At 45.8% G+C, this 18,355-nt stretch overlaps 1 protein-coding gene and 2 pseudogenes across 1 annotated transcript; all 3 read right to left on the reverse strand.

The window, feature by feature from the left end:
* Positions 1-4,619: 4,619 nt before the first annotated feature.
* Positions 4,620-7,003, reverse strand: LOC105995213 (annotated as a pseudogene).
* Positions 7,004-8,960: 1,957 nt separating this feature from the next.
* Positions 8,961-12,892, reverse strand: Zbtb12 (zinc finger and BTB domain containing 12). The gene is given in 10 exon segments (XM_013028906.1): positions 8,961-9,106; positions 9,109-9,156; positions 9,159-9,294; positions 9,297-9,347; positions 9,349-9,414; positions 9,446-9,555; positions 9,558-9,849; positions 9,851-9,922; positions 9,924-9,980; positions 12,812-12,892. Coding segments are annotated over 10 exon segments (1,059 nt in total).
* A 4,743-nt stretch (positions 12,893-17,635) lies between these two features.
* LOC105995215 lies at positions 17,636-18,130 on the reverse strand (annotated as a pseudogene).
* Between the last annotated feature and the right edge of the window lie 225 nt (positions 18,131-18,355).

Raw genomic sequence — 18,355 nt, forward strand, 5'->3', positions numbered from 1 at the left:
GGAGGCTGCAATGCTTGGTAAGAAATGTACGCATTATCCTGCCCATGCAATTGTAACCCCTCTGTACAGTATGTTCACAAATAAAATAAAATAAATAAAAAAAATTTAAAAAAAGAGTCTCACAGACTTTCCTGCCCAGGCTGGCTTTGAACTGTGATCCTCAGATCTCAGCCTCTTGAGTAGTTAGGATTACAGGTGTGAGCCACCGATGCCTGGCTCAGACTTTTAAAAAAATCTGGTTTAATTTTTTAAATTTTATTGTAAAGGTGATGTCCAGAGGGGTTACAGTTACATAAGTAAGGTAATGAGTACATTGGTTTTTGAACAGTGTTACCTCCTCCCTCATTTTCTCCCCCTCTCCTGCCCCTCACTCTGTTGCTTTTATTCTGTTGCTTTTATTAGGTTTTCGAAGATTTTCATATACACAAAGAGACCTAAGTCTCTCAATATCAAGTTCATTTATGGTTCATATGCTATTCACACATACACCTAAAGTAATTTAAATAATGTTTTTAGGGTGGGTGCTTATGTTTTCACTGCAACCTGTCATGTGACCTGGGGCTACTTGTGGCAATTTGTCAGTGCTCAAAAAGTTTCAGATTCTGAAGCATTTCAAATTTTTCAACAAGGCATACTGAAGCTGTATTTATAATTTTTGTTGTTGTTGTTGTTGTTGGTCGTGGGGCCTGAACTCTGGGCCTGGGCGCTGTCCTTCAGCTCTTCAGCTCAAGGCTAGCACTCTACCACTTGAGCTACAAAGCCACTTTTGGCTTTTTCTGCTTATGTGGTGCTGAGGAATTGAACCCAGGGCCTCCTGCATGCAAGGCAAGCACTCTACCACTGAGCCACCTTTCCAGCCCTGTATTTATAAATTGTTAAATTGCCAAGGTCCACAGCTTTTACTTGCCTCTCAAGTGTGTCATTTTTCAGTGGCTCAGAGTCACTGCCATACACAATGGGAGAAGTACTCAAATTATAAATATACCTTCAAAGAGAATCAAATAAATACAAAGACCAAGGTATGTATATATGTATGTATGTATGTATGTATGTATGTATGTATGGATGGATGGATGGATGGATGGATTTGCTGGTCCTGGGGCTTGATTTCAGGGCCTGAGCTCTGTCCTTGAGAGAACCTTTTTGCTCAAGCACTCTACCACATGAACTACAGCTCCACTTCCGGCTTTTTCTGTTTATGTGGTACTGAGGAATCAAACCCAGGGCTTCATGAATGCCAGGTAAGCATGACCACTAAGCCACATTCCCAGCCAACGACTGAGTTTTAAATGCCCAAGTCAAAATACTCTTGTGTACCTTTATATCACCCTGGATTTGGGTAAGAAAGCAAGAAGTAATCTTGGTTCTCTGAGGCAAACTCTAAATGGAAGAAAACCCCAAGTTTTATCCTTTTACAAATCTCTGCAGAGTTGTTATATATTTTTATCCACAACAGTGCTTTTTTAGAAATAGAAGTATACCACAGGAGTTTATAAGTAGAATTAAAAAGGGGAGATTGCGGGGAGGAAAGTAGGAGAAAAATGAGGGAGAGGGTAATAAGTTTGACAAGAATTGTACTTTTTATATTATGTAACTGTAACTCCTCTGTATATCACCTTTACAATAAAAAAGGATTAAAAAAATGAGCAGCACTCCTGGTAAATATAAACATTGTTCTGTCCCTCAATTTCTTCCTCTGTTTTGCTAGCATCTATGACAAGCATCAGGAGGAGGAGGCCATGCCTGCTGGGAAGTACTCTCAGAGTCCTGGGCCTAAGACAGTGCTGCCAGTGTGCCCACTTGGCCCACCATGTCCTGAGTCCAGGCAACTGAAGTTCATAATGGGCCTAGATGTGATAGAGAATAAAGAGGGAAATGCTTTAGTTACTCTTCACTAGAAATTCTAGAGTCAATACTGAGAAGCAGCAGAAGCCTCCACTGGAGGCCGTCCCTGCCCTTTCACAAAATGGTGCCCTTGTGGCCAGAGATCACCAGGAAGTCTCTTCTATGTCTGGCTGTGGTAGAAGCTGGAGAGCAAAGCTCTAGGATTTGGGAAAAATAATTCATTTTTCATACTGCAGCTCTATGCAGATACTCCTACTTTTTTTTCTTTGCCAGTTCTGGGGCTTGAACTCAGGGCCTGAGCACTGTCCCTGAGCTTCTTTTTTTTTTTTTTTTTTGGGTCCAGTCCTGGGGCCTGAACTCTGGGTCTGGGTGCTGTCCCTCAGCTCTTCAGCTCAAGGCTAGCGCTCTACCACTTGAGCCACAGTGCCACTTCAGGCTTTTTTTTTTCTGCTTATGTGGTGCTGAGGAATCGAACCCAGGGCCTCATGCATGCAAGGCAAGCGCTCTACCACTGAGCCACCTTCCCAGCCCTGAGCTTCTTTTTTTTATAGCAACTTTTTTATTGTGATTAAGTGATCATATAAATTTCACAATATTGTGAGATGATACTTGGTTAAAGTCACAAACATATCCTAACCTTCATGGGGCAAATTGTCTTTATCATGGTCTATAAAGTTTATGACTTCTATGAGCTTTGATAATACAGTTATTTCTTCCACATCAAGTGATATGTACATTTCTTTCCTTTTGTTTAGAGTAAGCTGTTCCCTCTTTCCTGCTCATTCCCTCCCTCCCATTGCTGACATTGAGTTCCTTAGTTCATTTTGATCAATGTCCAGTGCAGCTGATGGGTCCTGCTGTTGTATGTTTTCCCGTTTCCCTCTGTTTCTGTGTCCTCCTCCTAGTTTCCCTCCGATGTGCACATATGTACCATATATGTGATCAGCAGCATGGGGTCATTTAGAAACAATTTGACCAAATCAGTGGAGATCCTCTGTTTCTCAAGTCTTGTTTACTTTATCGTATCTCCTTATGTTTTGGATTTAACATCCACTCTTGGCTTACCTCATTCAGCATGATTTTTTCTAGTTCCATTCATTTCCCTGCAAATGCCATTATTTTGTCCTTTCTAATGGCTGCATAATATTCCATTGTATATAGGTACCACAATTTTTGGATCCATTCATCTGTGGTGGGGCATCTGGGTTGTTTCCATATCCTGACTATTGTGAACATTGCTGCAATGAACATGGAGGTGCATGTGTCCTTGTATCCTGGTTCCTGCCTAGGAGTGGTATGGCTGGGTCATAAGGGAGGTCAATATTTAGCTTTGTGAGGACCCTCCAGACTGCTTTCCAAAGTGGTTGTATTAGTGTACATTCTCACCAGCAGTGTAATAGGGTTTCTTTTTCTCCGCATCCCCTCCAGCATTTGTCGTTGGCTGATTTGTGGATGTGGGACATTCTGACTGGGGTAAGGTGGTATCTCAGGGTTGTCTTTATTTGCATTTCCTTCACCACCAGGGATGATGAACATTTCCTCATGTGTTTCTTTGCCATTTTTATCTCTTCTTCTGAGAAGTCCTCTTTAGTTCCGTTGCCCATTTAGTAATTGGTTTGTGGGGTTTGGGAGAGACCTGAGCTTCTTTTGCTCAAGGCTAGCACTCTACCACTTGAGCCACAGCTCCATTTCCTGCCTTTTTTTGTCAGTGTTGGGCTTGAACTCAGGGCCTGGGCGCTATCCCTGAGCTCTTCTGTTCCACGCTAGCACTCTACCATTTTGAGCCACAGAGCCACTTCTGGTTTTTGAGTAGTTAATTGGAGATCAGAGTCTCCTGGGGACTTTTTTTTTTTTTTTTTTGCTGGGCTGGCTGAGTAGCTAGGATCACAGGTGTGAGCCACTGGTGCCTGGTGACACCCTCCTTCTGAAGAAGGAACTTGCTTTTAAATCCATATATGTAAAGCAGGTAGATTATTCAGCCTCTTCTGTATGGATTATGTGTAATGGCTCAAGCTTTTCAAATTGTGTGACAGGCTGTAGTTTTCACTCGTCATTACTTTGAATACTGGAAAGTGATTACTAACCATTATGCATAAAAGCACAAGTTCTGGGTACATTTTCACGTGTGGATTTTTTTTCTTTTTTCTTTCTTTTTTTCCCTCCAGTACCCAGGAGATAATCATCTTGGTGTTTTCTTGTTAAGCCCAAGAAGCAAGTTGAGGTTGACTTAAGAGGATTTCCCCAAATAGAAGTCTGTATATTGTTAAGCAAGAGACCACCATGAGGCTTTCAAGACAATACCAAGGGGCTGAGAAGGTGGCTCAGTGGTAGAGCGCTTGCCTTGCATGCCAGAGGCCCTGGGTTTGATTCCTCAGCGCCACATAAGCAAAAATAAAAAAGCCGGCAGTGGCGCTGTGGCTCAAGTGGTAGAGCGCTAGCCTTGAGCTGAAGAGCTGAGGGACAGCGCCCAGGCCCAGAGTTCAGGCCCCACGACCGGACCCCCCCCCCGCAAAAAAAAGACAGTATCAAGTAAGTCTTCAATAGCAGATTGCATGGCAGGGTGGGAGAAAGCACATCATCTACTCATCAGTAGTGCATTTATTCATCATCTTCTGTCAGAACTCAGATATGGAGCCACTCTGGCAACCCTGTTCACCCAGCTGCTGTTCCCTGGGTTCCCTGGAACTGGACTGGGGCTGGTGAGCCCACTCACAGCTGGCCTCCCTACTTTGCCCCCTGCTGGCAGGCAGCACCACTAAGACACATTGGCTAAATTAAAAATGGACATGGAGTGTAAGTTCACCTTCAGTGGGACAAAAAGGGGGAAATCTGAAGCCAAGTATCTGGATTTGTTCTTGACTCAGAGCAGCTCAGCTTCTTTACAGAGTTGCTGGCAGAGTCCAGTTAGGTTTTGCTTTGTTTCACCAAGTGGGCAAAATGTGATCTCTGTCTTCAACAATCTTGCTTTTTCATGGTGCAGCTTCTCAGATAGGAGATTCTGGACACAGTTAAGCTTCCTCTTGCAACAGCACTGGGCGGAAGTTCTGTTTTTGCTCCTTCTGCAGATATCATGGATTCAGTCCAATTGTTCTGGGGTCAGCTCATGCATCTTCAACAAGGACTGAAAGTCATTTCGCAAGAGGGAGAAGATTTTCTGTGCATTAAATGGAAGTTTTACCTAATATTCTTGGTTCCTGCTGGGGCTCTGACACCCAATTATTTCCAATTTCCAAACTGCACGAACAACCCTTGGTACTCAGAATATTTTTTTGGGGGGGGGGTCAATCTTGGGCTTGAACTCAGGGCCTAGGCTCTTTTGCTCAAGGCTAGTCCTCTACCACTTTGAGCCACAGCACCACTTCTGGTTTTCTGGTGGTTAATAGGAGATAAGAGTTTCATGGACTTTCCTTCCTGGGCTGGCTTTGAACAGGGATCCTCAGATCTCAGCCTCCTGAGTAGCTAGGATTACAGGCGTGAGCCACCAGCACCCTAGTTTCAGAGTACTTATGAAGGAGCATTTGACAGTGCTTTCGGTTGCAAAAGTCCTCTGAGCTGGTTCTGGGCTCTCACTGATCCTGATATGTAACCAGGAACGCTCAGATCACTTCTGGGAATAGATCTGTTCTCGACCATCTTTGGCTATAGCAGGTGACAGCTGCATTTGGCAAGGAGAGGCTGTGGGACAAATGTCACTCCAGAAGACTTTTGCCAGATGCTCTGCCACCTCTTGTTCCATGGTATTCCGATCATATGACATAAGGTTACCACCTTCCTTAGGGACCAGGTTGGGTTGTAAATCTTGACATTCACCAAACACTTTCTCTTCTTTGACATCTACACCTGTCAAAGGTTTCTCTGTTTTCACTGTTGTATTTTGCATTCCAGTGAAATTCTATAGTAGACAACAGGAAGATCTACAGAAGAACTGTGGTGGAAGAGAGTCCATTGCATTTGCTTGGGCACTAAGAAACAGGGTTGCTTCACTTTGTGTCTTCATGCACCTTGCTAACTTATTTTCTTCACATTTTATTTAATTATTTGTGTATTGTCAGTCATGGGGCTTGAACTCTGGGCCTAAGAGCTATCCTTGGGCTCTTCAGCTCAAGGCTAGCACTCTACCACTTGAGCCACAGCACCACTTCCAGTCTCATGGACTGTTCTGCCCAGGCTGGCTTTGAACCATGACAAATCTCAGCCTCCTGAGTAGCTAGGATCACAGGTATGAGCCACTAGCGCCTGGTAGGTCTTCCGAATCCTGGGCTACCCTTGGACATTTGTTCTTAGGCATCTCGTTTGCCTGAGTAGCACCAGTATGAGTGTCTTAGACCCGGGATTTCACAGCATGATTTTGATCAGTTTCAAATGCTTTCTGCAATTTTCTGCATTTAGAGCATAAAGATGGCAGGCCCCAAAACAAAGGATGGGGTAACAATGCTCATAAGAAATGTACTCATTACCTTACTCATGTAACTGTAACCCCTCTGTACAGTTTCTTTACAATAATATATATTATATATAAAGAAAGAAAGATGGCAGGCCCAAGGCAGCATCCTTTTCTAAGCACATGGATTCCTAAGTCTGAAACTGTCCTCTCGGTAAAGGCAATGATTTTACATTTCCTTGTTACCTTTGGCGTACACTGAGGGCTCAGGACATTTTTATTTTCCAGAAAGTCTTCAACTTCATTAAGTCCTAGATCTTCCTGGTCTGAAAGTGAAAACTGAAGGTCTGTTTTCTGACAGTGTGATGAGGAGCACTTTTTTCTTGGGCATTCTTGCTGCTCTGCAATGGAGTCCATAAACTTGACAAACTGAAAGCAAGGTTCCTCAGTGTTGTGTACACTTAAGAACTGCACACACCTGCAGACTTCATCCACGTTCATCCACTTCATCAGTATAGCCATGCAGGCAAACTGAATTAAGGGTTCAAATCCCTTTACTATCACCTCTTTGGGCAGCATGGTGCTCAGCTTGGCATTCATCTGGCCTACATTCCTGGTGTGGAAACAGCTGCTGCATGCAACCAGTACAGGGAGGTGGACCCGGAAGTGCCTGCCCTCCAACACCATGGTGACATCACACAGCCCATCCTTCTTCCTATGCTCCTAGAGGTTGAGCAGTAAGTTCATGCTGTGCACCAAGGATTTGTAAGTGAACATTGTTCTCACTTGGGAAGTGCAGCTTGCTTGTCATCCACCCAGCCGATACATGGTGTTTAGACCAGACTTGATGGCAGCCAGTCAGCTCCAGGTGGCTTGGACAGCGACCAGGTGACTCACTCCCTCTGCTTTGTCCCCACTGCTCTTCCTGCTATCCAGTCTTTGTTTTGTTTTGTTTTGTTTTAAAGAAAAGTGGGTTTTTTGTTTGTTTGTTTTTGTTGTTTGTTTTTTTTTGGTCGGTCGTGGAGCTTGAACTCTGGGCTTGGGCATTGTCCCTGTGCTCTTCAGCTCAAGGTGAGCACTCTACCGCTTGAGCTACAGCACCACTGCTGGTTTTCTAGTGGTTTATTGGAGATAAGAGTCTCACGGACTTTCCTGCCCAGGCTGGCTTTGAATCGAGATCCTCAGATCTCAGCTAAGAAAAGTTTTTTTTAATGGAAAATAAAGCTGAAAAATTTCTAAAAAAGACCAAACTCCATAAAAAAATCCTAAAAAAATATGGTTTTATTTTGTTAAAAAAATATTGTATAAGCCAAGCACTGGTGGCTCACACCTGTAATCCTAGCTACTTAGGAGGCTGAGATCTGAGGATGGCTGATAGAAACCAGCCTGGGCAGAAAAGTCCATGAGACTCTTATCTCCATTCAGAAAAAGCTGGAAGTGGTGCTGTGGCTCAAGTGGTAGAGCACTAGCCTTGAACACAAAGAGGCTCAGGGACAGTGTCCAGACCCTGAGGTTCAAGCTCCAGGACAGGCCCCTAAAAATATTGTATAAGTCCCTACTACTCCCTGCCCCTTCCCCCAGCAGCCCTCCTTGTGTCCTTTCTCCTAAATCCCCTGCCCTCACCCCTCCACTATTCATTGTTCTTGCTTTTGTACTCCCACTTCCCAATTATCTACCCAGAATCTTCACTCCAGTGTTTTCTTTTCTTTTTCTTTTTTCTTTTGCCAGTCCTGGGGCTTGAACTCAGGGCTTGGGCATTGTCCCTAAGCTTCTTTTTGCTCAAAGTTAGACCATTCGAGCCACAGCACCCCTTCTGGCCTTTTCTGTTTATGTGGTACTGAGCAATCCAACGCATGGCTTCATGCATGCTAGGCAAGCACTCTATCACTAAGCCACATCCCCAGCCCCCACTATAGTGTTTTCTTACTGTGTTCTTTTCCCCTCAATTTTGGCGAGCTTTGTACTCACAGTCCCAACTTCCTCAGCATGCAAGAACTGTCTCCCTTTCCTTTTCTGGTATTCAATAATCATTTCCCCCTATCATGCCCTCTCCCGAAGATCTAAACAGGAGCAAGCAAGCTGTCTCCTGCCCAAGTCCTCTCCCAATTCCCATCCACCCATCCCCACCTCCACAAATGGCATAATCTCCCCCTAGGCAGCCTTAGCCAGGAAAAACAAAAACAAAATAAACTTTCCAGCCTTTGCTTTTTCTTATTCTATAGGACCCTTTCCCCTCCCTCCACATATCCACGCACTTCTATAAGAAGAAATCTTTCTCGGGGACTGAATATTTTCTTAGTCTTGTTGTCCCATGCTTTTCTTCTCCAAGAGGCAGGGTCTTCTTACCAAAGAATCTTCCTCCCTTCTCCCTGAGGTTGTGTATATCTTCCCAGGATCCTCAGATGTCTCCCCCTCCCTCCCCCCTGGCGTTTCTACCAAGCTCAAGAGCCCTCTTTCAGCTTAAGGACCCCAGACTCTTTGCCCTGCTAGCATCCAATGAAGACATTGCTCTCCACCATGCTGGCCTCCAGAAAATTCTCTGCTGTGGTCTTGCTATGCTGCTCCTTGAGGTGTCGCCTAATGGCAGGCTTGTGGGCGAAGTGCACATTGCAATAGGAGCAGGGAATGCACTGAGCTCCTGTGTGTAGGTTGAAGTGGCCATGCAGTGTGGACTTCTGCATGAAACATTTGCTGCAGAGGCCACACGAGTGTGATTTGATGCCATGGTGCACGTTCATGTGGTGGCTGAGGTTGCTGCTATGGTTTTATGGCTTGCTACCATGTGGGCACCTGAAGATGAAATGTTGTGCATGCACGTGGGGTTTCCACTCAAAAAGACCCCTGGCAAGGGCCCTTGGCTGCCCCTTGCCGCTAGGCTGCTCCTGCCCTCTGAGCAGCCATGGCCCCTGCTGCTGCTTCCATCAGGCCCAACCTCTAGGAATCAACAGCAGGCTTTCCCCTCCTGTGTCCCCCAACAGGTTGTAGCAAGGTTTCAGGACTCCTTGTGGTGGAGTTACAATGTTGGGGGCCACACTACTTTGGGCTAGCTCTCCACGATGGCTGGCTGCTCAGAGCCCCCAATACACAGACTGCTTCCTATGTCTCCAGGAAGTTTGAGGTGTGCTTGCCACCTCAAGGGCAGACTCCACCTTCATGACTCTGATGTCATATACCTCTTCCTCTTCCTTCTTTCCCCTCCTCCACGCAGATCTCAGATACCTCCTCCTCCCCCCCTCCCGTCCCCTCCCCCTTCAGTTGTAGGTCCTTATCTAGTGGGAACTCTAGCTTCACAGACTGCAGGAGAGGAAGGGATAGAGAAGGTGGGGGCAGGGCTTGCCGTCTGCCATTGGGGTCCTGCCTGGAGGGAGGAGTGACTTGATGGCACTGACACTGCTCACCACCCCATCCTCCTTGAGGCCTATTTTGGGTTCCATGAACTGGCTAAGGGTGTTCTACCATTTCTCCACCATGTGTTTCTTTTGCAGGTACGAGATAGCTGTTGGGCAGTTGACGATGTCTCTGACAGCAAATTCTGGGGCGCCCTTGCAGCAGGAGAGGAGCAGGTTGGCCATGACGTATGCACTGTGCATCAGGGAGACCTGCAACTCGAACCAGGGGCTTAAGCAAGAATGGGTCCCTAAGGAAGGGCGAGCAGGCGGCCATGATGATCTGGTGGCCACGGAACTTGAGGCTTGTGGGCTACAATGGGTACGTCGCAGACTCGCTCTTCGGTCCGGAATTGGTTCATGTTCCTCTAGGCAGCTGCAAGCGCAAGACTTCCAACCACCCGAGAGGCCTTTGTGGCGGGAATGCCGGGCAACCCTGGCCAGGCTCCGCGGGCTGTTTTTTTTTTTTTTTTAAGCTTCTTCCCCCTCCCCCCTCCCCCCTCCCCCCACCCCGCCTCACATGCGCAGGGCCCGTAGAGCCTGTAGGTAGATGTAAGGGGGGGGAGGGGCGAGAACTGCTAGCCTGCAGTGCATTCCAGGCTTTGCGCGCTCCGCGGCGTGCTCAGATCCTGAGTAGTGTGCAGGCGCAGGAGGATGCTAGGAGCACGCTTGCTGACGCATGCCGGGTTGATTCCACGTGGGTAACTCCCCAGACAGAGCACAAATGCAACCCCTTCCCCTACAATGCCATCTTGAGCCATTGCAGGGGGTAGAGACGCTCATCCCCTCTCCCCAAAGCCATGTCACTGCAAAGGCCTGGGTGTGGGGTAGCATATGACCCTCTTCCCATTAAGCACAAATGACTCTTTTATATTTATTTTATTTTATATTATTTTTTGTCCATTGTAGTGCTTGAATTTAGAACCTGTCTCTGAGCTCAAGGCTAGTGCTCTACCAGTTTGAGCTACAACACCCACTTGTAGTTTTGGTTTTTTTTTATTGCTCAAAGCCTTTATTTATCCAAAAGGTTCTTTCTTTGCTAGCAATTTAGAAACCTCTGGCATCCTAGGCCCACACAACTTCCTCTTTTTTATTTTATTTTATTTTATTTGTGAACATACTGTACAGAGGGGTTACAATTACATGGGCAGGATAATGCGTACATTTCTTACCAAGCATTGCAGCCTCCTCCTTTGGTTTACCCTTCACATCCCTTCCCAGCCACAACTTCCTCTTTTTATTTAGCTTTCTGACTCTGTGCCGACACAGCACTTTCACGACGATTTGTACGCTTGATCCTGTCCCGGACACATTTGGCACACATGGAACCACCATAGGCTCTGCTGACATGTTTTTTTGTTTTAGACAATCGCATGAGGACTTTAGGTCTCACAGCACGAACCCCCCCAGAGCCAGCCTGGACATACACCACATACAGATTTTGATGCTTTTCCGACCTTTTTGGTATAAAGGTAAACAATTCTATTGCCAGGGGTTCAGGACAGCCTGGTTTTGTTAGAGGCTGTGTTGTAGGAAAGCCTACGGTATGTCAATCGCTGGACCATTTTGATGGCCTCTAGACACTGTCCCCGGAAGAGCCACTTGTGGTTTTTGAGTAGTTAATCGGAGATGAGTCTCACAGGGACTTTTCTGCCCAGCTTGGTTTGAACTGTGATCTTTAGATCTCAGCCTCCTGAGTAGCTAGGATTACAGGTGTGAGCCTAGCCAGACTCTTACTTAATCGGACTTCATTACCTCCCTCCTCCACCACCTCTCCTCCTCCTCCCCCTCCCCCTCCTCCTTTTTTTGTTCCATTTCTGGGGCTTGAACTCAGAACTCAGGGTGTGAGCACTGTCCCTCAGCTTCTTTTGCTCAGTGCTAGCACTCACCACTTGAGCCACAGTGCCACTTCTGGCTTTCTCTGTTTATGTGGTACTGAGGAATCAAACCCAGGGCTTCATGCATGCTAGATAAAGGACTCTACCACTAAGCCACATTCCCAGCCCCTCATTGCCTCCCTTCTTAAAACCAGGAGGCTCAGTTTACAAATCTGAGGGCTACTGTTGACTGCTGCCCTTCTCAGTGAAAGATACAAAGCAATAAGCATCATCCATCTTCCCCTCACCCCTTCAACACCCTCTGGCTCAGGTTGCTCAAAGTACAGATTCCCCTCTTACCCTTGTCCCCAGGTTTGAAACACATAGCCCCCTGCTTTCCTCTGGGATATAAAAGGGGGTAAAGAGGTAAAGAGAACCCTGTTGGGCCTCTCCTCTCTACACACTACACTGTCCCTTCTACCTCCATCAAAATGCTCAGAGATAGGCTGGGAAGTTGGCTCAGTGGTAGAGCGCTTGCTTTGCATGCTTGAGGCCCTGGGTTCGATTCCTCAGCACCACATAAGCAGAAAAAAAAAAGCCAGAAGTGGCTCTATGGCTCAAATGGTAGAGTGCTAGCCTTGAGCTGAAGAGCTGAGGGACAGCGCCCAGGCCCAGAGTTCAGGCCCCACGACTGGACCCAAAAAACAAAACAAAAAGCTCAGAGATGTTATGATGATACACTGAGTATTATTCAACCTGACCCAAGGCTGTCTCCTGCCTTTTGTTTCTTTTTTAAATTTTTTTTGCCAGTCCTAGAGCTTGAACTCAGAGTCTGGGTAATGTGCCTGAGCTTTTTTTTTGCTCAAGGCTAGCAGTGTACCACTTGCGTCACAGCACCACTTCCGACTTTTTCTGTTTATGTGGTAGTGAGGAATTAAACCCAGGGCTTCATGCATGCTGGGCAAGCACTCTATCTATCACTAAGCTACATTTCAGTGCCTGCCTTTTCTTTTGTAAAGAAGTTTTCATTTTGTTTTGTACCTGCCCTGTGGGGCTTCTCCTGCTTTGCCAGGGGAGACTTTCTTAATTTAACAGATGAGAATATTTCGAAACTCTGAAGAGAAAAAAAACAAACAAAAACAACCAGAAGTGGAGCTTTGGCTCAAGTGGTAGAGTGTTAACCTTGAGCAAAATAGCCCAGAGTTTAAGCCCAAGGCCATTAAAATAAATGGGTAGTGGCATGGCTCAAGTATTAGAACACATGCTAAGCAGTACTGAGGCCTTGAGTTCAATTCCCTATACAACCATAAAAGAATAACAACAACAGCAGCAAAAAGCAGTTTGACACTGGAAGAACAGCCACTTGCCTCCCTGTTTCTCACCTCATGTGTATCCTCAGACTTATTCCAATAATCTGTTAAAATATAGTGAATTACTATTAAGTTTTGGGTATGCAGACTCATGCCACACTTCAGGATATAAAAAACAACAACAATAACAACACAAAAACCTGGTCAGGGGCTGGGAAGGTGGCTCAGTGGTAGCGTGCTTGCTTTGCATGCATGAGGCCCTGGGTTCGATTCCTCAGCACCACATAAGCAGAAAAAGCCAGAAGTGGCACTGTGGGTCAAGTGGTAGAGCACTACCCTTGAGCTGAAGAGCTGAAGGACAGCGGCCAGGCCCAGAGTACAGGCCCACAACCAACAAAAAATAAAAAAAATCCTGGTCAGAAACTGGCACTAAAGAGACATCCAGATGAAACCCTTGAGAATAAAGAAGCTATAGAGAAAAAAATTCAGACAAGTAGCTGAGCCATATGAGATGTTGTCAGCTGCTAAAAGTCAGGATATCTGTGAGAGAAGGCAAAGAAGGACCAAGGAGGAAGAGGAGGGGGAGGTTAGATTTTTTAAAAAAGTGAGCTGGGAATGTAACTTAGTGGTAGAGTGCTTGTCTAGCATGCATGAAGCCATGGGTTCAATTCTTCAGTACCACATAAACAGAAAAGACAGAAGTTATGCTGTAACTCAAGTGATAAGAGTACTAGCCTTGAGCAAAAGAAGCTCAGAGACAGTGCCCAAGCCCCAGGAAGAAGTTCAGGGACAGTTCAAACCCCAAGACTGGAAAAATAATTGTGCTGGGTGCCAGTGGCTCATGCCTATAATCCTAACTACTTAGGAGCCTGAGATCTGAGGATCAAGGTTCACAGCCACAAGCAACTGGCTCCATATGACTTTTATCTTCAGTTGATACCAAAAAGCATGGAGCTGTGGCTCTAGCAGTAGAGTGATATGTGTAAGCCCCCTCCCAGAAAACCACATGGGTGTACCCATGTACAGGAGAAACAGTTTGTCAGCCAGGGATGACAAGGCCACCTCTCCCACAAGAGAGGGAGAAAATGGTGCCTGTCCTTTGTTCAGGGTCAAATTTATATTCAAGTGGGCTAAGTGCGGAAGATGGGAAGTCCTCTGTTGTTGGGCGCAGCTGAACGCTAAAGATGGCACATGAAGCCGGGCGCTGGTGGCTCACGTCTGTAATCCTAGCTACTCAGGAGGCTGAGATCTGAGAATCATGGTTCAAAGCCAGCTCGAGCAGGAAAGTCCATGAGACTCATCTCCCATTAACTGCCAGAATACCAGAAGTGGCGTTGTAGCTCAAGTGGTAGAGTGCTTGCCTTGAGCTGAAGAGCTGAGGGACACCGCCCAGCCCAGAGTTCAAGCCCCACGACCGACCAAAAAAAAAAAAAAGATGGCACATGACTGGGGCAGGGTTTTCTGATTATAACAGTTATAGTTAGGCAGCATTTCCTGATGCAGCTAGGAGCCGGGGGTAAAACATCATCTGAGAAGTGAAGTGGGAGGAATGGGCAGGGCTAAAAGTGAGTTGCAGTTAGACCTGTCCAGATCAACTGGTTTTGAGGGAGGGGTTGAGGACCTGAGATGGAGGGCATGCTAACAATACTTTTGAGCAAAACTGTGCAGGGACAATGTCCAGGCCTTGAATTTGAGCCCCAGAATGCCCCTCGCAAGTTGGTAAACTGAATCCTTTTCATTGCTTTAACAAAATAAAAAAAGAAAAAGAACCCCAAAGGGCCGGAGACATGGCTCAAATGGTAGCGCAAATGCCTAGCAAGCACAAGACCCTAAGTTCAAAACCCAGGAAATGCAAAAACAGGAAGAAAAAAAAGCCCAAAAAAGTAAATCATAAAATTATTATTTTTTAAATGGATCAAAGCTGGGCACTAGTGGCTCACATCTGTAATTCTAGCTACTCAGGAGGCTGAGATCTGAGGACTGCAGTTCAAAGCCAGCCCAGGTAGGAAAACCCATGAAATTTATCCCCAATTAACCATCAGAAAACTGGAAGTGGCACTGTGGCTCAAAGTGGTAGAACACTAGCCTTGAGCAAGAGTTGAGGGACAATGGCCAGGCCTTGAGTTAAAGCCCCATGACCACCACCAATAACAACAAAGAATCAAAGGGGGCTGGGAATGTGCTTAGTGGTAGAGTGCTTGCCTAGCATGCATGAAGCCCAGAGTTCTATTCCTCAACACCACATACACAGGAAAAAGCCAGAAGTGGTATCATGGCTCAAGTGGTAAAGTGCCTAGCCTTGAGCAAAAGAAGCTCAGGGACAGTGCCCAGGCACTGTGTTCAAGCCCCAAGACTGGCAAAAAATAAAAAAAGAATCAAAGACAACCACAATAGATATATAAAACTCTCAAAAACATAGAAGAAAATCTTAATGACATTTGATCTAGCAGTAGTTTCTTGAATATGACAACAAAAACATTGCAACAAAAGAACAAATAAAGATTTTTATTTTTGTCGGTCGTGGGGCCTGAATTCTGGGCCTGGGTGCTGTCCCTCAGCTCAAGGCTAGTGCTCTACCACTTGAGCCACAGCTCCACTTCTGTTTTTTCTGCTTATGTGGCGCTGAGGAATGGAATCCAGGGCCTCATGTATACAAGGCAAGCACTCTACCACTGAGCCACCTTCCCAGCCCTTTAAAAAAAAAAGATTTCTCTTTTAAAATTTTATTTTCTTTTATTGTAAAGGTAATGTATAGAGGAGTTACAATTACATAAGTAAGGTAATGAGTACATTTCTTGTTCAACAGTGTTACCTCCCTATTTCCTCCCTCCTTTCCTCCCCCCCACTCCCCTCCCCTCCAAGTTGTAAAGTTCATTTCCAACACAGCGTCTTGTATCACTGTTGCATTGGTTCACCTTTTGTCCTTTGTCTCACCATTTTGTGATTTCAGTTCCCTTCCACAAATCAGATAAACATGGTACCAAAATAAAAAACAGTGACAACAGGGGATAGACCAAAGGGGGGGGGGAACGAAAGAAAAAATAAATAATTTCACACAGTATATTAAAAAAAAACAAACCTCTTGTTTCTCTTGGAGTTCATATTGATTAGCCTCATTTTATAATGTCATATTGAAGTAAGGTGGTTGAGGCTAAATAACTTCTTGCAGCGATTCCTAGTACCTAGGCTTGGAGATGGGGGCTGTCAACCCAGCTCCAAGGCCTAGAGGTGAGATCAGTTGAAGTGCCGATGCCTGGGGCTCTGCTTTAAAATGCAGCAGTCATAGCCTAAGGAGAGCTTTGCAGGTGGAGAATGCTCTGAATCTGCATTGATTAGCTCCCTAAATGGCTTGAATCACCAGCCTCTGAGTAGCCTCTAAGCATACCCTATATGGAAGGTTAAGGCCTATCTTCCCTAGATGGAAAAATTCTGCTGGTACCTGAGTACATCCACTTAAAGTCTGGCTTCTTGTCTTCACGGTAGGGGGAAGGTAATTTACCCCCCCCCCCCCGCAGGTGATAAGCATTCCTGAATCCCTGGGGACAGCGACAGGCTAATAGGTTGCTGAACCTGTCAGTCCAGTGCCTGGGACTAGGAGTGTCTTGAGACCTTGCCCCCCCCCCTGCCCAGACCTTATTTAGTCATGGTACAGCATAGGCACCAAGATGCCATGCCACATGTGTCTCTGTGATCGTGTCCTGGCTCCTGGCTCATCTCTGGTCATCATTGCGACCCAACTCAACTTTCCATCAGAGGTATTTTATTTCTTCCTTCCTCTCGGGCCTGTTTCCTGAGTTGCATGTATTTGGGGGCTGCAGGCCTTTGAACAACTCCAGCCCTTTGTTTTTAAATTTATAGGCAGCAGGATATTGGTGGCTCAAGACTATAATCCTAGCTACTTAGGAGGTTGAGATTGGAAAATCATGTTTTAAAACTAGGAAAGTCCATGAGATTCTTTTTTTTTTTTTTTGGTCGGTCGTGGGACCTGAACTCTTGGCCTGGGCACTGTCCCTCAGCTCTTGAGCTCAAGGCTAGCACTCTACCACTTGAGCCACAGCGCCACTTCCGGCTTTTTCTGATTATGTGGTGCTGAGGAATAGAACCCAGGGTATCAAGCATGCCAGACAAGTACTCTACCACTGAGCCACCTTACCAGCCCCCTTGAGATTCTTTTCTTAAGCCATGAGCTTAAAAAAGGGCTGAGTGCTAAATTTGCCAAATAAAAGCTTGCTGAATAAATTAATCTGATGAATGAAAGGATGCAAGTAGCAATTTCTTGAGGGCATAAATTCTATTGTGGTGACCCTTGGTTGCAGTCCTGGCCTGGATGGATCTGGGACTACTTACAAGTAGAGCTCAGAGCAGGGCACAAATGTGCTTCATTGGCTGCAAAGTATATTCTTTTTGAAGCATAAACTTTTTTTTCTTCCAGTCTTGGGGCTTGAACTCAGGACTTGAGCACTGTCCCTGAGCTTCTTTTTTTTGGGGGGGGGTCCGGTTGTGGGGCCTGAACTCTGGGCCTGGGCGCTGTCCCTCAACTCTTCAGCTCAAGGCTAGCGCTCTACCACTTGAGCCACAGCAGCACTTCTGGCTTTTTTCCTTTTGATTATGTGGTGCTGAGGAATCGAACCCATGGCCTCAGGCATGCAAGGCAAGCCCTCTACCACTGAGCCAACTTCTCAGCCCCCCCTCAAGTTTCTTACAATGGAGACAAGAAACAATGACATGTATGCAAGAATAGATAAAATGGTCTGTTCACTGCAGTCCAGACTGCCTTTAAAGTTCCGTGCCAACTCCCACAGAGCAAGGCACCAGGAAGGGGCAGAGAAGTCACTCCATTGAAATGCATACATCATCCTGGTGTGTTGGAAATCCAGGAAGGGCATGGTTGTGGCATTACAAATTGCTTTCTTCTGTTTCCTAGATTGGCTTTTTGATGTGTTCTGGTAACTGTTCTAATTGTGTCTTTGTTACTTCCATGGCGACCCCTTCAGGTAAGTTTCACTGAATGTATTCCAAGTAGACATCGGCTGTGCATCCAGTGAGTTGTTATAACTCCAAACATCCATAAAGTATTCTCATTTCATATTGAACTCTGTGCGTCTTAAAAACATGCACTGATTTGAGAAGAGTAAATCACTCTGTTTTCCTTGGAGGTTCATGTACTTTAATAGAAATACCAAGTTTTTTAGCAGCTAACACAGCAAAATATTCATAACTGTCAATACATCCTTATCATGGCCTTTTACTAAGATTGACGTATTTATATAAGGTGTCTGGTTCATTAGAAATGGTGATTGTAGGCTTGGTCAAATCCTTTGGAACATCAATGTGTAGGTTTCAATACTATACACACTTCATATTGGCACTGAGAGGCAAGCCACCGTTTCTGGTTGTACTGCTCTAAAAACTTTATAGAAAGCTGGGTGCCAGTGGCTCACGCCTGTAATCCTAGTTACTCAGGAGGCTGAGATCTGAGGATTGCAGTTCAAAGCCAGCCCAGGCAGGAATGTCCGTGAGACTCTTATCTCCAATTAACTACCAGAAAACCGGAAGTGGTGCTGTGCCTCAAGGGGTAGAGCGCTTGCCTGGAGCTGAAGAGCTCAGGGACAGCTC

This window comes from Dipodomys ordii, unplaced genomic scaffold (assembly GCF_000151885.1).
Source record: "Dipodomys ordii isolate 6190 unplaced genomic scaffold, Dord_2.0 Scaffold116, whole genome shotgun sequence".
NCBI classification, from domain to species: domain Eukaryota; kingdom Metazoa; phylum Chordata; class Mammalia; order Rodentia; family Heteromyidae; genus Dipodomys; species Dipodomys ordii.